Source organism: Dermochelys coriacea, chromosome 2 (assembly GCF_009764565.3).
Source record: "Dermochelys coriacea isolate rDerCor1 chromosome 2, rDerCor1.pri.v4, whole genome shotgun sequence".
Lineage (NCBI taxonomy): Eukaryota > Metazoa > Chordata > Testudines > Dermochelyidae > Dermochelys > Dermochelys coriacea.
This window is the reverse complement of record NC_050069.1, coordinates 49,391,425-49,409,509: the sequence shown is the minus strand read 5'-3', so window position 1 is coordinate 49,409,509 and position 18,085 is coordinate 49,391,425. Positions and strand designations below refer to the sequence as shown.

Sequence of the window (18,085 nt, the reverse complement as noted above, 5' to 3'; positions counted from 1 at the left end):
AAGGATATGGACAAGTTGTAGAGAGTCCAGCAGAGGGCAATGAAAATGATTAGGGGGCTGGGCTCATGATTTATGAGGAGAGGCTGAGGGAACTGGACTTTATTCTGCAGAAGAGACGAGTGAGGGGGGATTTGATAGCAGCCTTCAACTATCTGAAGGGGGGTTCCAAAGAAGATGGAGCTAGGCTGTTCTCAGTGGTTGCAGATGACAGAACAGGAGCAATGGTCTCAAGTTGCAGTGGGGGAAGTCTAGGTTGGATATTATGAAAAACAATTTCACTAGGAGGGTGGTGAAGCACTGGAAAGGGTTACCTAGGGAGGTGGTGGAATCTCTATCCTTAGAGGTTTTTAAGGCCCAGCTTGACAAAGCCCTGGCTGGGATGATTTAGTTGGTGTTGGTCCTGTTTAGAGCGGGGGTTTGGACTAGATGACCTCCTGAGGTCTCTTCCAACCCTAATCTTCTATGATTCTATCTCCAGCTCATTTTCTTGCAAATATTCTCACTACTGGGTACCAGGGTCAAACCTTAACTGCTGAAGAAGAGGAGTTGACTATGACATGGACATCCAACAATCATCCCTCCATAATGCCAACTATAATAAACTTCAGAGCTAAGGGTGAACCATTCAAGAAATATGTTTGATGATGTTTTAAAGAAAGTCACACCACTGAAACTGGTGGAAGTGATTTAAGCACTTGGATTCAGAGACTGTTGAAGTGATGATCTCACTTTTTAATAGCAGTAGCTTCTTCTGCTAGTGTAGAAAGAGAGAATATTTTCTTCCTTTTGGACTAATTCATTCCAAATTGAGATCGTTTGGGACCTGAAAAAGCAGGAAAGCTTGATTTTTTTTCTTTTCCAGATTATGAACCAACAGGAAAATGAAGGTGAAGATGACTGAGTTAGCTGCAGAAGCCAATATTTTAAGTTTCTCATGTTGACCTGGCTGACAAAGTCAATTTAACTTTTGGGTTTTTTAAAAATACTTAAAATTGTTTTTAACTAAAAATCTAATTTTAAAAAACTTGAATATTTAAATTCAAAAATGCATATACTTGTTTTGTTAAAATATTATATGTTGAAGAAAAAAATCCAGACTACATAACGTTGTTTTAGTTAAATAAAACAATTTAAATGTCTGTCTGGTGGTGGTCTCCTCCTAATACAGCATTCCAAGAAAACCCTCCAAATATTGATAGTTCACTTCTCAGTGTCTTCATAAATATCTGCTTCAGTTTCCTTTGGTAAATGAAATAACCAAACAATCATTCACTTTCTGTTAGCCGTAAAACTAATCTGAAAAGGTTCCAAAATCATCTTAAAAATGTATAGTGTGTGTACCTTCTAAAAATGAAACCTACATCTATCTCTGAGTTGTGAAGAATATGTATTAAGGTTATAACAACCAACAAGGATGCACTTTTATGTAGAAATCCATGATTAAATAGAATCTTCCTGACTAGTGATTTTAAATCAATTTGATTTAAATTAAATACACCCTGTTTTATAGTACCCTCCTTCTACCAGACCAGTTTTTGCTTTTTTCTGAGCTCATGCACTGGAGTAATTCAATCTGAGCTTTCAAGGAATCCAGAGAAACTGTTTTCCACACGGCTAACTTTATTTTAAGCCTTCTTAACAAAACATATCAAAACCTCAGACTCTTTCCTTCAAATCTCTGCAGGTCAAGTAGACGTTTTCCCAAGCCTGTCCCCCACACCAGTAACTTTAGCAGCCCCAAATTTCCTGGCTCTTCACTCAGAGCCACAACAGTAAGCGACTTCACACACAAGCAATTCTCTAGAGCAATTCCTCACTGCAGTAGCTCCAGTGGCAGTCCACTGAGAGTACAGCACACCCCCAGCTCCTCCACTTTCTGGAGAGTATTGCAGCCCTCCTGTGTTTTGTGCTGTCCTCTTTTTTTATAAGGGTCAGCTAATTAAGTTTCAGTTCTCTCAGGTGCAGCGAGTAGAGCTAATCAGCCAGTCTGCCTATCAGCCAGCTAGTTAGTGGCTGGCTTCTGATTAACCTCAGAGTTACTAATTGACCATCTACCAATAGATAGACCCAGTCTATCACACACCTTATTTGGAACCAGAAGTATGCATGCAGCAGAAGAGACCCAAAAATAAAAAATACAGTACTGTGTTAAATGTAAACTACTAAAAATAAAGGGAAAGTAGCATGTATGTTCTGCATAGTAAAGCTTCAAAGCTGTTTTAATGTTCAGTTGTAAACTTTTTTGAAAGAACAACCATAACATTTTGTTCAGAGCTACGAACATTTCAGAGTTACAAATAACCTCCATTCCTGAAGTGTTCATAATGTGAAGTTCTACTGTACCTTCATAGTATATGATCTGTTTCAGAATTTCCCCATCAAGACCCCTCTTTTGACTGTCCAGACACTTCTGATTTCCTTATGGGGATTTTATATGATTTAACAATTATCATATGCCTGAGTGTGCCTGGCAGAGTCTGGTTTGCTGAATCTGGCTCATTGTGTTAGAGGGAGATTCACTAATGTGCATGGCATCCTAAATTCCTGGTCTTTGTCCTCCTCTGCTCTGATTGGTGCGTTTATAATTTACAGGTTTCTTTTTACAATGCTGTGAATTACATCTTCTGATCTAGTAAAGATGTATTATTTATTTAAGCCTCAGATTAAAAACAGTTAAGTTTTAATTGGTCTTACCTTTATGAATTTAACTAAGTCCTGCCCTTATTTTAGACATATACGTTCAAATAACAAGCACTTAAGATCAGTAATGACTGTGACAGACTGACGTTATCCTGTAATATCCTGACCAAACCTTGGAGAATTAAGTTAAACCTTATTGAATGAGTTAATATTTTTGGGTTCCATTGTTTTAAAAATGCAATTGTGTATGTGTTGTCAGACTGTATGTACCTTCTTTGGTAGGAGGATGCTGATATATTTCTGGTTATCATCCTTTGAAGCCACCTCTTGGAGAGCTATGCACATAGTAGTTCGAACTGGATTGTCCAGGGACCAACAGAGAGAGAGAGATATATATATATACACACACACACACACACTCTCTCTCTCTCTCTCTCTCTCTCTCTCTCTCTCTCTCTCTCTCTCTCTCTCTTTTTGGAGCATCCAGCAATCAGACAGGAACCTTGGTTCACAGACAGCCCCAATCCGTTGGATAGGTTTGGAAGGTCTGGGCATACTGAAGCTCCATATGGCTGGGTACTTGTTCTGAGCTGATGCTGAGATGAATTTTCAACCGTAAGGAATCCCCCCTTGATGGGAATTTGAAGGACTGCTCCTGCCACAATCCATGTTTGGGGTGGGTGGTCCTAGTAAGCTTATTGTAGCATACATGTAGGTTGATTTATTGTTTTGTTTTTTTCTCTGTAGTGCTTTTTTTACCTTAAGAATAAAATAGGCTTACGCTGAAAGATGTGTGGTATTGAAAGATCTGCATGCTTCTCAAGTGTTGACAATCATTCTGTTATCCGTCTCTGAAGAGAAAGCAAGCAGGTGTGCTTGGGCAGCCTGTCTCCCCTGAGAATAACACAGGGAAGGCAGGGAATTGGGCAGCTTGGAAATATCCTGGTCTGAAGAAGTGGCACACAGATCTTCACCCAAGAAAGGCTGGAAGCCTGAGAATGGATGCCCTTGTTGGACCAGTTTGAGGAAATACAGGTGCAGTTCCCCTGAACTGTGACAATGACTTCATGGTACATTGCCAATTTAGTTCAATTGTCTTCTTGACAAGCAAGCCTCCCTCCCTCTCTCTCTTGTACCTGCTGTATGACTATAGCTTTTACTTATGCTGAAAGACAAGCAAATGTTGACTTTACTGATTCATCAGTTACCACATAGTGGTATTTGAGAAATCAGTTATTTCCTTGATTTAGGCCAGGTCTACACTACAAAGTTTTATCAGCATAGCTATGTCAGTTAGAGTGTGGAGGTGGGAGAGGATCCCAGAATGCATTCCCTAACTGACATAGCTATGCTAGCAAAAAACATCAGTGTAGATGCAACTATGCCAACAGAAGTGTGTGTCAGGAGGCATTGTTATGCTAAAAGAAAAGCTCCTTCTGTTGGCTTACACAGCATCTGCACTAAGAGGATATGCTGGTAAAGCTGTACTGGCAAAATATTTGTAATGTAGACAAGGCCTTAGTGGGAAAGACATGCAGTATATTGGTAGTACCTGTTGGTAAATACTCTTCTTTTTCTTTGAAAAACAAAAGAAAAAAAACTCTTCCATTAGAGCCTGATCCAAAACCTGCTGAAGTCCGTGAGTTTTTCTGTTTACATCAATGGGAGTTGGATTGGACTCTTGCTAAACAGGGCTCTTGCTGTTTACAAAATTACATGGTATTTAATGTGCTGCAAGAATGAGCCCACACAATGATACTTTAACTTGGTGGAGCTCTGATTTATTACTCAAATCTCTGGCGTGGAGAAGGATTGACCAACTTAAGCAGGTTGTATGACAAATATGAATTCACAAATGGGTAGTATACAGAAAGCAAAAAACTTCACTAAATGTTATTCACAATGAACTATTTGGCCAGTTTTATTGATTAGTTAGTTGCTAAGTTTATAGCTATGACAAAGCAGTTGCTGTCTTGGAATTGCTGTTTGTTTTTTCTCTAGCCATCTGATTATTTTAGACCATCACTTTATAGTTGTTTTGGGGGGCATGAATGTATTTGATGATTTTTTGCATATAAACAAAAAAGATGAGACTGAAGAAAAGCTAAGATTTTTATAACTTTAAGAAAAATAAATCTTTCTATTACATCTGAATAAAACCATAAGACACTCTTTGGGGATTCTTTTAAAGTTACTCATCTCATTGAGTTCACCCACCCTTCAGGTTTCTGGCCTAAAATCTGAAATGGTAATATTCTCCCGTTCTCAGTTCTGTCCTGGGTGACAGTCCTGTGGTATCAACTGTGATTTGCCTTAGCAGGCCGCCCATATGTGTAGTAGACCCTGCAGTCTTGTTCCCTCTGAAAGAAATGACAACAGTTGATACAATAACTAAACCATCTCTTTTATGCAAAGTATCATTTATTTAGAACAAAAGCATTTTTTAAAAAAACTTAACAATAAACCAACCTATCTGCTTGCCAGGTATCTACCTATTTTCTACCTTGGGACCCTGGAAGGACTAATTACCTATAGACTCTTCTGTCTCTGCTTGCTTTGCTCCTTCTCAGAGCTCATTGAGATTCTATGGGCTACCCCTGGTGACTCATCCCCCTTCTCAGTAATCCAGTCACCTTTTCACTGTTAACTCAGTTGATCTCTAGCCTCCCAGCCTGGCTAAACAGTTGTCATTTCAGGAGCCTAGAAGTCTTTCAGTTGTGTGCTTGTGTTTTTATCTGGGAAGTCATTGTCTCCTTCTTATAGAGACCCTACTGTATTTGAGCATTATAGGTGTCCTAATATTTTACTACACTAGTGTACAATAATTTTCCTCACTGACGATTCACTTGCAGGGCTCAGATATGTAGGTGATATGTAATAATTTTATCTCAAGACAGTTCTTGTAAATTCTTTTAAAGTTTCCAGAAATGTTCACAAGCCGTAGCCAATGTTAATGGAATTTTAATGGGAACCATCAGGGTAGGCAGCTCAAATTAGTGATTCAAAACAAAAACAAAATCTTTTTTTTTTATTTTCTCCATTAATGCTTTTTGGGAGGTAAAGTGGATTTAGTGCAATCAAAATGTGACAGAAATCTCTGAAGTCCTCTCTCCACAGAAAGGGCACAAATTGACTAGCATCTCTTCCACTCTGTAAAGACACATTGACAGTATCCCCAGCTGTTATTCCAGCACTCTTCAACAGCAATAATAGACTAGATGGAAATCTCAGAATCAATACTCAGGCATCTAGAGGTATTTTTTTATTAAAAGTTGGTAACAGTTTTTTCTAATGTAACTTGAACTTGCTGATTTAAAAAATGGCTGTTACCAAGCTGAATTTTGACATATAGACCTTCACATTTGCTAATAAATGTGGCTGCCAAAATTCACCAGAAATGTATATTATACCAACAGTATGTGTATGAACTTGTCAGCAAATCAAATCAAACTGTTTACCATAATTCCTTTTCAGTCTATTCAGAACAGAAATGAGAAGACGTATACCATGGCTTTAACACCTCTTGCACCCTAATAGTCAACTCTGTATAGCATACAGTCCTTCATATATCCTAATATTAGGAATAAGTTAATCATAACACAAGTTATATTTCCTGTAATATGTGAAATCATTCTTGCATGTTTACTGTGTTTTATAGTACATAATGCTTTGTAGTTAGAGCACAATTAAGATAGGATAGTAATTTTTTTACAGTTAGAGCAACAGTAGTTTAGAAGAGGTGGTGGTTTGATACTCATTGGTTAGTTGTAGGTAAACCATGGAACCACTAGTAAGTATCAAGAGATCCATCCAGTTTCCTGCAATTTTTGCATTATTTGCCAAGAATCAAATAAAGAAGATGTGCATGAAGCAGGTGAACAAGGATTACATAAAACAAGGCAGGTACAGTCATTAGAAATCGTCTGAAAGATGCCGAATTCAGTTAATCTTTCTTTCAGAACAGACAGCATCAATTGTGTGGCATAGACATTGCTATGCCTGATGCATAGACGAAGGCAAAATTCAGAGGATATGGAAAGCAAGAGCATTTGCAACAGATATCATGTGTGGCAAGCTATAATGATTTCAGTGAAGATGCCAGAGGCCATAATACAAGACAGTCCAGTTCTTTGACACCTACAGACTTGAGATGCTGCATGTTTTTGTCAAGAAGTGCACTCTTAAACAGTTCATTCACTCATCTCTAAAGTAGTCATAATGAAACTAGCTGTATTTGACCACAAAATGAATGTTCATTAAGTTGGAGTAAATAACCTCATAGCTGCTGAAGGCAAGTCCCACCTACCTAGTTACATCCCATTTATGAGGTCTGTCTGTGATGGAAAAAGAGTGACTGCACTAAAATTACTGACACAGCCATGCTTTGGTTTCAAAATGAGCTTCAGTGTACAGTCAGTCACAGCCATGTTTTGGAGCTATCTGATGCTTAGCATTGTTACTGCAATCTTGAAAAGGAAACTGACATTGAAATTGTACCCTCTTACATCAGTTGTAGATCTTCATTTAAGGAAAAAACTCCAAGCTGATATTGGGGATTTATTTCTGTTCATTTCATTGCCTGAATGGTCTCCTGCTGAGAGACAGCCACTCTTCATTCCAGCCAAGTATAAATAATTTATCCATCTCACAAATGATATATTCTTTCTAAGATGATAGCCACTCCCATTTACCATCCCCAGGAGGACATATTTCTGTCACTGGTGCATGTTGCATTGAAACTTTGGGGAGATACTTTGTCACACCTAGGTCACAAAGTTTTCAGTGTCAGTGGGAATAACGCAGCTCCTTGCATTCCACATAGCCTGTACATGTTCCTGCACCTGCTGTATGAAGGCCAATCTCTTGAGGGCTATTTTGATGAAGACACTTTTGAGAAACAAGAATCAGTGATATACAAGGTGCATAGTATAGCTCAAGATGTTGGTATATGGTGCAAAGAAATGGACATGGAATCATATTTGTCTTGCAACAAGGTCAAGACAATGTATTAATCTTATCCATCAGGCTGGCCACTCTCTTAGTTAAGAAGCAATCCTGAAGATGGACACAGCCCTAGCATAGAAAACCCTTCAAACTAGATGCTGAGAATGTTGCTGCTGGTCCTCCCAACCTGGTTCCCAGGAAACTTGTTGAATATACAGCTGACTATGTTAACATAAATTATGCTTCTCTGGATGGCTAAATAAATAAATAAAATTCCATGCAATCCAGATTGCTGCTTGGCAAAGAGGGCCCAGCTCCTAATCTGATCTTGAATGATCAAAGCCTTCAAATAGCGCACTTAGTGTTCCTGATGCAATTGATGTGATCATGGCAGCCAATATAAGAAATGGTGAAGCTAAGCCAGCATTGACAGACTGTGTTTGCAAAGAGTGGTACTCTGAATCTGAAGAAAACTGCAAAGCTGCAGTGCAGGAGAGAGCTTCTAATATGGCCTTTATCTTTAAACACCAAAAGATGGAGAATGCAAAGTGTGGATGGACACACTTCAACCAGTTGCACATGACAATAGAACCAGTAATAACTACCATTGGATACTTGCCAATTATTCAAGCCTCTGCCATAAGGTAGGCACCCTGAATACTGATGTATGGAGATGCAAACATGTCAGTGTTTGGGCAGTAGTATGTGATTCTAATTATTGTTGAAGCTCTCTACTGTAAACTGGTGGTAGGAAAATGGGACATACCACAGTACAGAGAGCGATTTATTCCATAATTAGGCAGCCTCCATATCTTCCAGAAACGTAGACCAGCGCACACAGGCTCCAAAGCTAGCAGGTGCCTGGATTGAAAGTTGAATTTTTGGAGCAAGTTATGAATGGCAAGTCAGTGATGCTGGTCCACAAAATGACATTTCAAGTATTGTGGTATTTATTTCATTCACAACTCTTGGACTTAATAGCAATGCATGATCAAGAGATTAAAGGGGATGTTGTTAAAGCATATCAGTCACATTCTTATCGTAAGCTCTTGTCAGTTTGTACTTCACAAAGACTTCAAAATCTCACCTCTACATTTGCAGCTAGCAAAGGTGACGGTAGTGTGAACTTCAGGTTGTGGTGGTAGTACATGTTCAGCAGTGCCCAGAAGGAAGGAAATTGGGAACTGCCACTCTTCACCTTCAAATGAATACTTCTTGCTATATGCAAGATAGGGTGCCACCTACATCACAGAAATGCATCAACTTCCATCTCAAGTGCTCCAGGTTCCCTTGCTGGAACTCCTTGTCAAGAGATCATGACAGAAGTTCAACCAAATGACCCCTGATCAGAGCAAGAAAGTAAGTCTTGGTCATGCCTACAATTCCACCTTACTCAGTCCTCACTTTCCGGTGACACCATCAGTTTCTAACACATCTTGGATTGGATGACTTGGGGAAGGTGAAAAGTACAGAAGCGTTTATTTTTAAGATGTGTGGTCCATAACACAGGCAAAGAAGCATGTGCCATTTTGTTCACACACTTGTGGTCATAAGAAACACTACCCCCCACCAAGTAATGCAGGTACTCCCCATTAGTACCTGGCTTGAGCAGGGGAAGCTAATGATCCAACCAGTGGACCAAATTTGATGATGAATCCTGGTCATGTGCCACCTAAGGCACGCTAAGAAGAATCACTAAGTATCCGGTATATTGGAACAAGGTGGTGTGAGTTCTCTATATCGGCATGTGCCTATATGAACTCATGCTCTCCTTCACCTGCATCGCTGACTTCTGCACCCTGTTGTGCAGTCACAGAGTATTGTCTCCATGCAATCTGCAGGTACTGGTGGTGGCAATGACGTGAACCGAGGCACCAGACCTCTGTCCTCCTGTTTCCAGCCTGTTGTATTTTGGAGGAGAAACTATTGGATTTGGGCAGTGGGTTTGTTTCCAAACTAGTGCCTGGTAGCGAGCTCTGCTCATGTGGAAGAAAAATGCATTACTTGGTGGGGGTAGTGTTTCTTATGACCTCAAGTGTGTGAACAAAATTCCACATGCTGCTTTGCCTGTGTTGTGGACCAGGCATCTTAAAAATAAACCTCTCCTGGGGACCAACAGCTTGATATAAATTATAAGAGCATATCTTCAGTATATAGACATAGGTTTTTTAAATAGCATCAGTACATACATTTTATAATATTAATGACCAGCATGATTCAGGCTTTCATATAAGATCTTACAGGACACTTTATGGATAGACACTATGAAAATAATGTGTTAAGCATAGTGAGAGTGTCAGGCCTCTTAGGATTTACTGACAGAGTAACAAGCCCTTTGCCACTGGTACCAGTGGGCCTCTGGTTCATACTAGACAAACACGAATCATACACAGATGTTCAATATCTTCATCAATGATTTAGATAATGGCATAGAGAGTACACTTAAAGTTTGCAGACAATACCAAGGTGGAAGGGGTTGCAAGTGCTTTGGAGGATAGGATTAAAATTCAAAATGATCTGAACAAACTAGAGAAGTAAATAAGATTAAATTCATTCAGTAAGGACAAATGCCTAGGTAGGTTTTGGAATCTCCATCACTGGAGATTAAGAGCAAGTTAGACAAACATCTGTCAGGAATGGTCTAGATCAGTGGTCCCCCAACCTTTTTGTTGTCACAGCATATTCATGTTCCCAGAAGAGCGTGGCGGGCACTGGACAACCAGCCGCTGAAATGCCTCCGAGAAGTGGTGTCATCGAGAAGCGTCGTTGCTGAGAAGCAGCGGCATTTTGGTGGCAACGCTTCTTGGCGGCATTTCGGCGGCGGGTTGTCCGGCAGAAGCGCTCCCTTGTCAGTAGATGGGTGCACATAAATGCCCTGGTGGGTGCCATGGCGCCCATGGGCACCACATTGGGGACCAGTGGTCTTCCTAACACTGAGTCCTGCAATGAGTGCAGGGGACAGGACTAGATGGCCTCTTGAGGTCCCTTCCAGTCCTATCATTCTGTGAAGACTCGGCTGAAGGAACTGGGGCACAGAAGAGCCTTGCCTTCTCCCTAAGGACACTGACCAAAATGCAGCCGACTGTCTTGGGAGCAATGAGGGCTCTGAGGGAGAGACTTGCATTTAGGTGTTCGTATTTTTTTTTTATAGATCTGTAACTTTTCAGCTGTGCGTGCGTGCGTGCGTGCGTGCGTGCGTGCGTGCGTGCGTGCGTACGTGCGTGCGTGCGTGCGTACGTACGTACACATATGACTTTTTAAGAAGTTCCTTTGCAAAACCTGCATTTTTCCTTACTTTAACTGCTAGGTAGTATAAACTGGAGTACCCATGAGAGTGGAGTTCAGGGAAGAGTGGTGTGTAGGCTTCTGAAGGAATTTAGTGGGTTAAGCAGATAGCTGAGGGTAGGTAGACTGCAGGGTCCAATTTTCCAAGGAGTTGTTCCAGATGGGAATGCTTGAGAGGGCAGAACTAGGAACACTGGACACTGCTCACATTCAGTTGGTTTAGATCCAAAATTTGGAGCCCAAATCAGCAGACTCGTGACTGTTTAAATGGGGATTCAGCCAGGGCTGTAACAAATGTATACCAAAGCTAAGCTACAGTTAATAATAAACTGAAAATAAAACATTATAACTGTCATAGGGTAAGAGCTGGAACTGCAGTCTAGGAACCAGATGGTAATGAACTGCTTGTGCAGCACTTCTTGCTAATGGGCCTCCTTTGGGTTCAAGGAAAGACTCGGGATGCTTCAGAGGATGTCCAAGAAAGTTTAGGTGCTTTCGGGATAATATGCTCCCAGCTAAAGTTTTTTCCTCCTCCTAACCCTCATAATTAGAGGTTGGCTTTAGCCCAGGATTTTACATAACTGTCCAATTCCTTTTTAAAATGCTGCTAAGTTCTTGGTTTCAGTATCCTGTTGCAGTGAGGTGCATACTACATATGCATTGTGTGTGGGGTGTGGAATTAATTTAAGCTCTGAATTTGCCAGTTTTCATTGAATTTTAATTAGTTTTTGTATTATGTGACAGTGAAGACCTTCATATGGGTGTTTTGCAGCTTAATTAGTTAATGTTTATGAAGTGCTTTAAGAACTCAGGGTGAAAGGTGTGCCAGAAGTACCTTATTTAATTGATACGATTTTCTAGTGCTATTTCCAGTTTCTTTCTTTGGTACTCAGATGGTTTGAGAAGCCTGAATCTTTCATATTGTATACAAATTTTTGTGTGTTTAATGATTGGAATTAAGTTTTTTTTATTTAAATGAAGCTAGAAGTTTGTTACAATATACAGATATGTGCCAGTGTAACTTAGAGCTCCAAATCTTGCTCTTGAGAGGCTCATAGTATACCTACTTCCTGATGCTTTTAGGTTGCACCTGTTTATTTTTGGAGTTTTTTTTTTTTTTAATATTTAGTTCTTCTACTTATTTCCAGATTAGCAGATGGCGGCACAATGTGTAACAAAGGTGGAGCTGACCATCTCCTGCAACAATCTCCTGGATAAAGATGTTGGTTCAAAGTCAGATCCACTGTGTGTACTTCTCCATAATACAAGTGGGCAGCAGTGGTATGAGGTAGAGTATGCCACTTTTTTTCCTAGAATATTCTTAAAGTACAGTCTGGCTGAATATTTCTAACAATGAAAATAATGAGGTACTAGAGTTACTTTCAATAGTTCTTATGACTTACCAACTCTACTAGATACACACACTCACTCACTCACTCACTCTCTGGCCTGAAGTATCAATCACGGACATGTAACCTGCTATGGCGCTGCACCGTGCGAGTGGTAATTTTATTTTATCTAGGCTCTTACAATATCTGAGGCTATGGCTACACTACATCTTAAGTCGATATAAGTTATTTCTCTCAGGTGTGAATAAGCCACCCCCTGAGCGACATAAGTTACACCTACCTAAGCACCAGTGTGGACAGCACTATGTCAGCAGAAGAGCTTCTCCCGCCAACATAGCTACCACTGCTTGCGGGGGCTGGAGTAATTAAGTTGATGGGAGAGCTCTCTCCTGTTGGCATAGAGTGTCTGCACTAGCAGCGCAGCTGCGCCGTTATAAGCTCTATGGTGTACCCATAGTTTTAAGTGTAATTTCCTGCGGGGGCTGCTCTCTGCAGAGAATAGATGGCAGGCAGCAGGCCTGGTGTACCGGAGGAGCTAACACAGAAGCAGCAGCTGCTCTGTCTTCTAATGGAGTACTTTGCATAATGACAGGTTTCAGAGTAGCAGCTGTGTTAGTCTGTATTCGCAAAAAGAAAAGGAGTACTTGTGGCACCTTAGAGACTAACAAATTTATTAGAGCATAAGCTTTCGTGAGCTACAGCTCACTTCATCGGATGAAAGCTTATGCTCTAATAAATTTGTTAGTCTCTAAGGTGCCACAAGTACTCCTTTTCTTTTTGCTAATGGAGTACTGTGTGCTTGCCCCCAAAACTGCCAGTGTTGCCCTTTCTAATGATGTGATGTTTTCCTGTTCTCTCATTGTTTGTTCTTGTCCAGTGTGGTGATTTCATCAGGACTACTAGGTTTTTCAAATATTTGAGTTCATCTCTCCCATCCTTCACTTTGGATAAAATGTTACGTTTTATTTATGAAATGTCCAGAAGTGACTGCATTTCACTGGTGGGAGAACTGATCCTTAAATGTGTCTTGTCTACCACACCTGGATTTAGTAAAATTTAGTTTGTAAAGTACTTTGTACTAGGATGAAAGGTGTTCAGAAGTGCATATTATTATACTTGCACCTAGCAGGGCTCTTGGAAGCCTAGCACGATATGTGAATTAATTTGGCCACTAACATAGTTGTATGAGCCAGTTGATAAACATCTTGTTAATGTGACTTTTCTATTTGCAGGTTGATCGCACAGAAAGAATTAAGAATTCCTTGAACCCAAAGTTTTCCAAGAGGTTCCTAATTGATTACTACTTTGAACTGGTTCAGAAGTTTAAATTTGGGATTTATGACATTGACAACAAAACCATTGATCTAAGTGATGATGACTTCCTGGGAGAATTTGAATGCACTCTGGGACAAGTGAGTTCAAACAGTGCTTGAGCATGTAATACAGGGAACGTGTTTGTGACTGGTTACTCCTGGCCTCCCAGGGTGTCACCTGATGTACTGGAGTACCACTGAGCCCACCTGTTCCACCAGCCTGGGCTCCCTTACAGTGTCTTGCTGAACCCCGCCTGCAAGCCTCTTCTAGCACACACACAGGTAGGGACACACCCAGCTGCAGAAAGACACAGATACTGAAATCAGCACTTCATGGGAAGGCTTCAGCTAAGGAATGACCCAGCACTAAGTTCATACCCCTCTGGAGTGTAAACCCAAAATTGTAGTCTTGCACTGCACAGAGAACTGTACAGTGTAAGCTCATGAAATTTGCTCCCGTCCTCGGTGTGGAGGAAGATATGCACAGCTTTTTGCCCCCTCAGTTATGAATTTCACAAACTGATTTTAGAGAGAACAAAAAACAGGATTAACTACAAAAGATAGATTTTAAGTGATAAGGGTTAGCAAACAGATCAAATAAAACAAACATGCAAACTAATGCAAGCTTAATACATCAAAGAAACTCATTACAAGTAAAAAGAAAAGGAGTACTTGTGGCACCTTAGAGACTAACAAATTTATTTGAGCATAAGCTTTTGTGAGCTACAGCATCCGATGAAGTGAGCTGTAGCTCACGAAAGCTTATGCTCAAATAAATTTGTTAGTCTCTAAGGTGCCACAAGTACTCCTTTTCTTTTTGCGAATACAGACTAACACAGCTGCTACTCTGAAACCTATCGTTACAAATAGTAATTTCTCACTCTAAATGTTGTTTTAGGCAGATTGTAGAGCTTCTTGAAGGTAAGCTGCTCTCGCTTGCAGTTTAAACTCTAGGTATTTTTTTCACAGGCCAGACACCTTTTCCAGCCTGGGCTCAGTCCTCCTCTTGCCCTCCCCCCCCCCGCCTTTGTCCTTATTTCTTAGATGTTTTCAGCTGTCATCCTGGGCAGGGATTCAATGAAGAACAAACCCTGATTACATCCCTCCCCTGCCTGAAATAGGCTTTACATATGGCAGGAATCCTTTGTTTTCCTGTGTGGTTCCTCCCCACCATCAGTGGAAAATACTGGTATTCTATCATGGAGTCCAGTGCCAGGTTTCATAATCACATGACCCTGCAGTGTCAAAGCAGCCATGAGTCAAAGGTCGTTTGTAGCATCCCAGAGATTAGCATCTTCAAAGACCCATTGTTCTTCCTAATGGTCTATTAACTTGTCCCCAGCTAGCCAGCCAGACTAATTGCATTCTGTCTGGTGGACATTCCCCAGGTGCAAACACTTTTGTAGTACAGATGTATAGTCAATATTCCTAACTTTAGATACAGAAATGATACAGGCATACAAATAGGATAATCACATTCAGAAAATCACAACCTTTCTAATATCTTACATGTCTGATCTTGGACAAAACATCATAGTTATGTTATAATCCTATAATATTTCTATGAAGAATATGGGGTGTAGTGTCAAAATGTTATTACCCACTTTGATTTCTACTAAAACTATGTAATAGTAAGCTTACTTGAAGCTATGCCTCTTTTATATGCATTGACCTGTAACCACGGTCATGAGGGGATAGCACTCTTAAGTGAAGAATAAGAGTCTGCTAATTTGTCTACACTTAAAATGTTGCAGCTACTTACTTATGTCGACTGGAAGAGTTCTCCCATTGGAGCAGGTACAGTGTGTATAGTAACACGCATTGTTTCATGTTCTCCATGTATATAAATCTCCCCACTGTATTTTCTACTGAATGCATCCGATGAAGTGAGCTGTAGCTCACGAAAGCTTATGCTCAAATAAATTTGTTAGTCTCTAAGGTGCCACATCCTTTTCTTTTTGCCACTCCCTGAGAGGCGGTAGTTAAGTCAACAGTAGAATTCTCCATCAACCTAGCACTGTTTACACCGGGAGTTAGGTCAGGTCAGTTTAACTGCATTGTTCAAGTGTGTGGATTTTTCACTAATTTCCTTGTGTAGACCAGGCATAAGTCTCTGCGAGTTTGTAAGAGTCTCTGCGAGTGTCTCAGTTCAGCACATAACATCATCATTCTGTGAGCACTCGTCTTGAGGTTTTGTCTAATGTATGCTAGTCAAAGTAGAATATGAGAGAGAGAGAATATTATCTCTATCACAAGAGGGTGAGAGATCTTTTATTGGACCAACTTCTGTTGGTGAGAGAGACAAGCTTTTGAGATCTTCTTTAGGTCTGGGAAACGTACTCAGTCACAGCTAAATACAAGAGGGTACAGATTGTTTAGCATGAGTAGTCAACACACACTTCAGGTGACCTGTTAACACTTCTCTAGTGATAGGGGGAAAAGAGGCTGAGGGGCAAGGTTTAACTGGATTATAGATTGTTCTAAGAAGTCATAAATCCAGTATCTCTATTGAGTCCATGATTTTTAGTATTTAGTAAAATTATGAAATTAAGCTCCCAGGCCCAACTGTAGACGGTTTTGTTCAGATTTCCCTTGAGAATAACGACTGAAGTCAGATATAGAGTGATTGCTTTGTGAAAAGTGTTCACCTGATGGTAATAAGGTACTTTTGTCTTATCATTTTTTCTGTGTGAGTTCATTCAAGACCATAGTGATTGTCTGTGTGTTTTCACCCACATAGTTGTTGTTGGGGCATTTAGTGCATTGGAGGAAGTGTACACCTCATGTTGTGATAGGCATGTGAAGGATCCATAGATCTTGACACCCCCCACAACACACAGTTTTGATAATGCTAGCAGTGGAGATATGTCTACAGGTTTTGCATCTGTTCTTGCAGGGTCTGGTGCCACTTTTAGTTGGTGAGTCCTGGTATGTGGGGAGCTTGCTTCTGATAATGAACTTGGAGAGGTGGGGGGATTGTTTGAAGGCCAGAAGTAGAGGTTCAGAAAATATTTCTTTCAGAAAGTGGTTCCCATCAAGTATGTGTTGTGATTATCTGATGATAACCCATATTGGTACCTATGTGGGGTGATAGGTGACAACTAGGTGTGTGTGTGGTCAAAGGAGGTTTTATTTCTATGTTGAAGCAGGTTCTATTGGGTTATTTGGGTGGCCCATTCCACAAAGTGGAATAGTAGTCATGACTGGACTACAGGTATTGAAGGGTATGTGCTCTTTAGGAAAGACAGAAACAAAGGTAAAGGGGGTGGAGTAGCATTGTATATCAATGATGAGGTTGAATGTAAAGAAATAAGAAGCGATGCAATGGATAAGACAGAGTCTGTCTGGGCAAAAATTACATTGGGGAAGAAAACTAGTAAAGCCTCTCCTACGATAGTGCTTGGGGTGTGCTATAGACCTCCGGGATCTAATTTGGATATGGATAGAGCCCTTTTTAATGTCTTTAATCAATTAAATACTAATGGAAACTGCGTGATCATGGGAGACTTTAACTTCCCAGATATAGACTGGAGGACCTGTGCTAGTAATAATAATAGGGCTCAGATTTTCCTCGATGCGATAGCTGATGGATTCCTTCATCAAGTAGTTGCTGAACCGACTAGAGGGGATGCCATTTTAGATTTAATTTTGGTGAGTAGCGAGGACCTCATAGAAGAAATGGTTGTAGGGGACAATCTTGGCTCAAGTGATCATGAGCTAATTCAGTTCAAACTAAATGGAAGGATTAACAAAAATAAATCTGCAACTAGTGTTTTTGATTTCAAAAGGGCTGACTTTCAAAAATTAAGGAAATTAGTTAGGGAAGTGGATTGGACTGAAGAACTTATGGATCTAAAGGTAGAGGAGGCCTGGGATTACTTTAAATCAAAACTGCAGAAGCTATCGGAAGCCTGTATCCCAAGAAAGGGGAAAAAATTCATAGGAAGGAGTTGTAGACCAAGCTGGATGAGCAAGCATCTTAGAGAGGTGATTAAGAAGAAGCAGAAAGCATACAGGGAGTGGAAGATGGGAGGGATCAGCAAGGAAAGCTACCTAATTGAAGTCAGAACATGTAGGGATAAAGTGAGACAGGCTAAAAGTCGAGTAGAGCTGGACCTTGCAAAGGGAATTAAAACCAATAGTAAAAGGTTCTATAGCCATATAAATAAGAAGAAAACTAAGAAGGAAGAAGTCGGGCCGCTTAACACTGAGGATGGAGTGGAGGTTAAAGATAATCTAGGCATGGCCCAATATCTAAACAAATACTTTGCCTCAGTCTTTAATAAGGCTAAAGAGGATCTTGGGGATAATGGTAGCATGACAAATGGGAAGGAGGATATAGAGGTAGATATTACCATATCATAGGTAGAAGCGAAACTGAAACAGCTTAATGGGACTAAATCGGGGGGCCCAGATAATCTTCATCCAAGAATATTAAAGGAATTGGCACCTGAAATTGCAAGCCCATTAGCAAGAATTTTTAATGATCTGTAAACTCAGGAATAGTACCGAATGATTGGAGAATTGCTAATATAGTTCCTATTTTTAAGAAAG

General features: G+C 40.3%; 1 protein-coding gene across 6 annotated transcripts in view; it reads left to right on the top strand.

Annotated features, from left to right (window-relative positions):
• The window catches only part of CPNE3 (copine 3), a 71,120-nt gene that overhangs the window by 14,314 nt on the left and 38,721 nt on the right, over positions 1-18,085 (top strand). For all 6 annotated transcript variants that reach the window (XM_038392978.2, XM_038392975.2, XM_043507645.1 and 3 more), the window contains exons 2-3: positions 12,018-12,157; positions 13,451-13,630. In XM_038392978.2, the coding sequence (XP_038248906.1) occupies positions 12,026-12,157; positions 13,451-13,630 (312 nt within the window). In that variant the 5' untranslated portion in view covers positions 12,018-12,025. The remainder of the gene's footprint in view (positions 1-12,017; positions 12,158-13,450; positions 13,631-18,085) is intronic.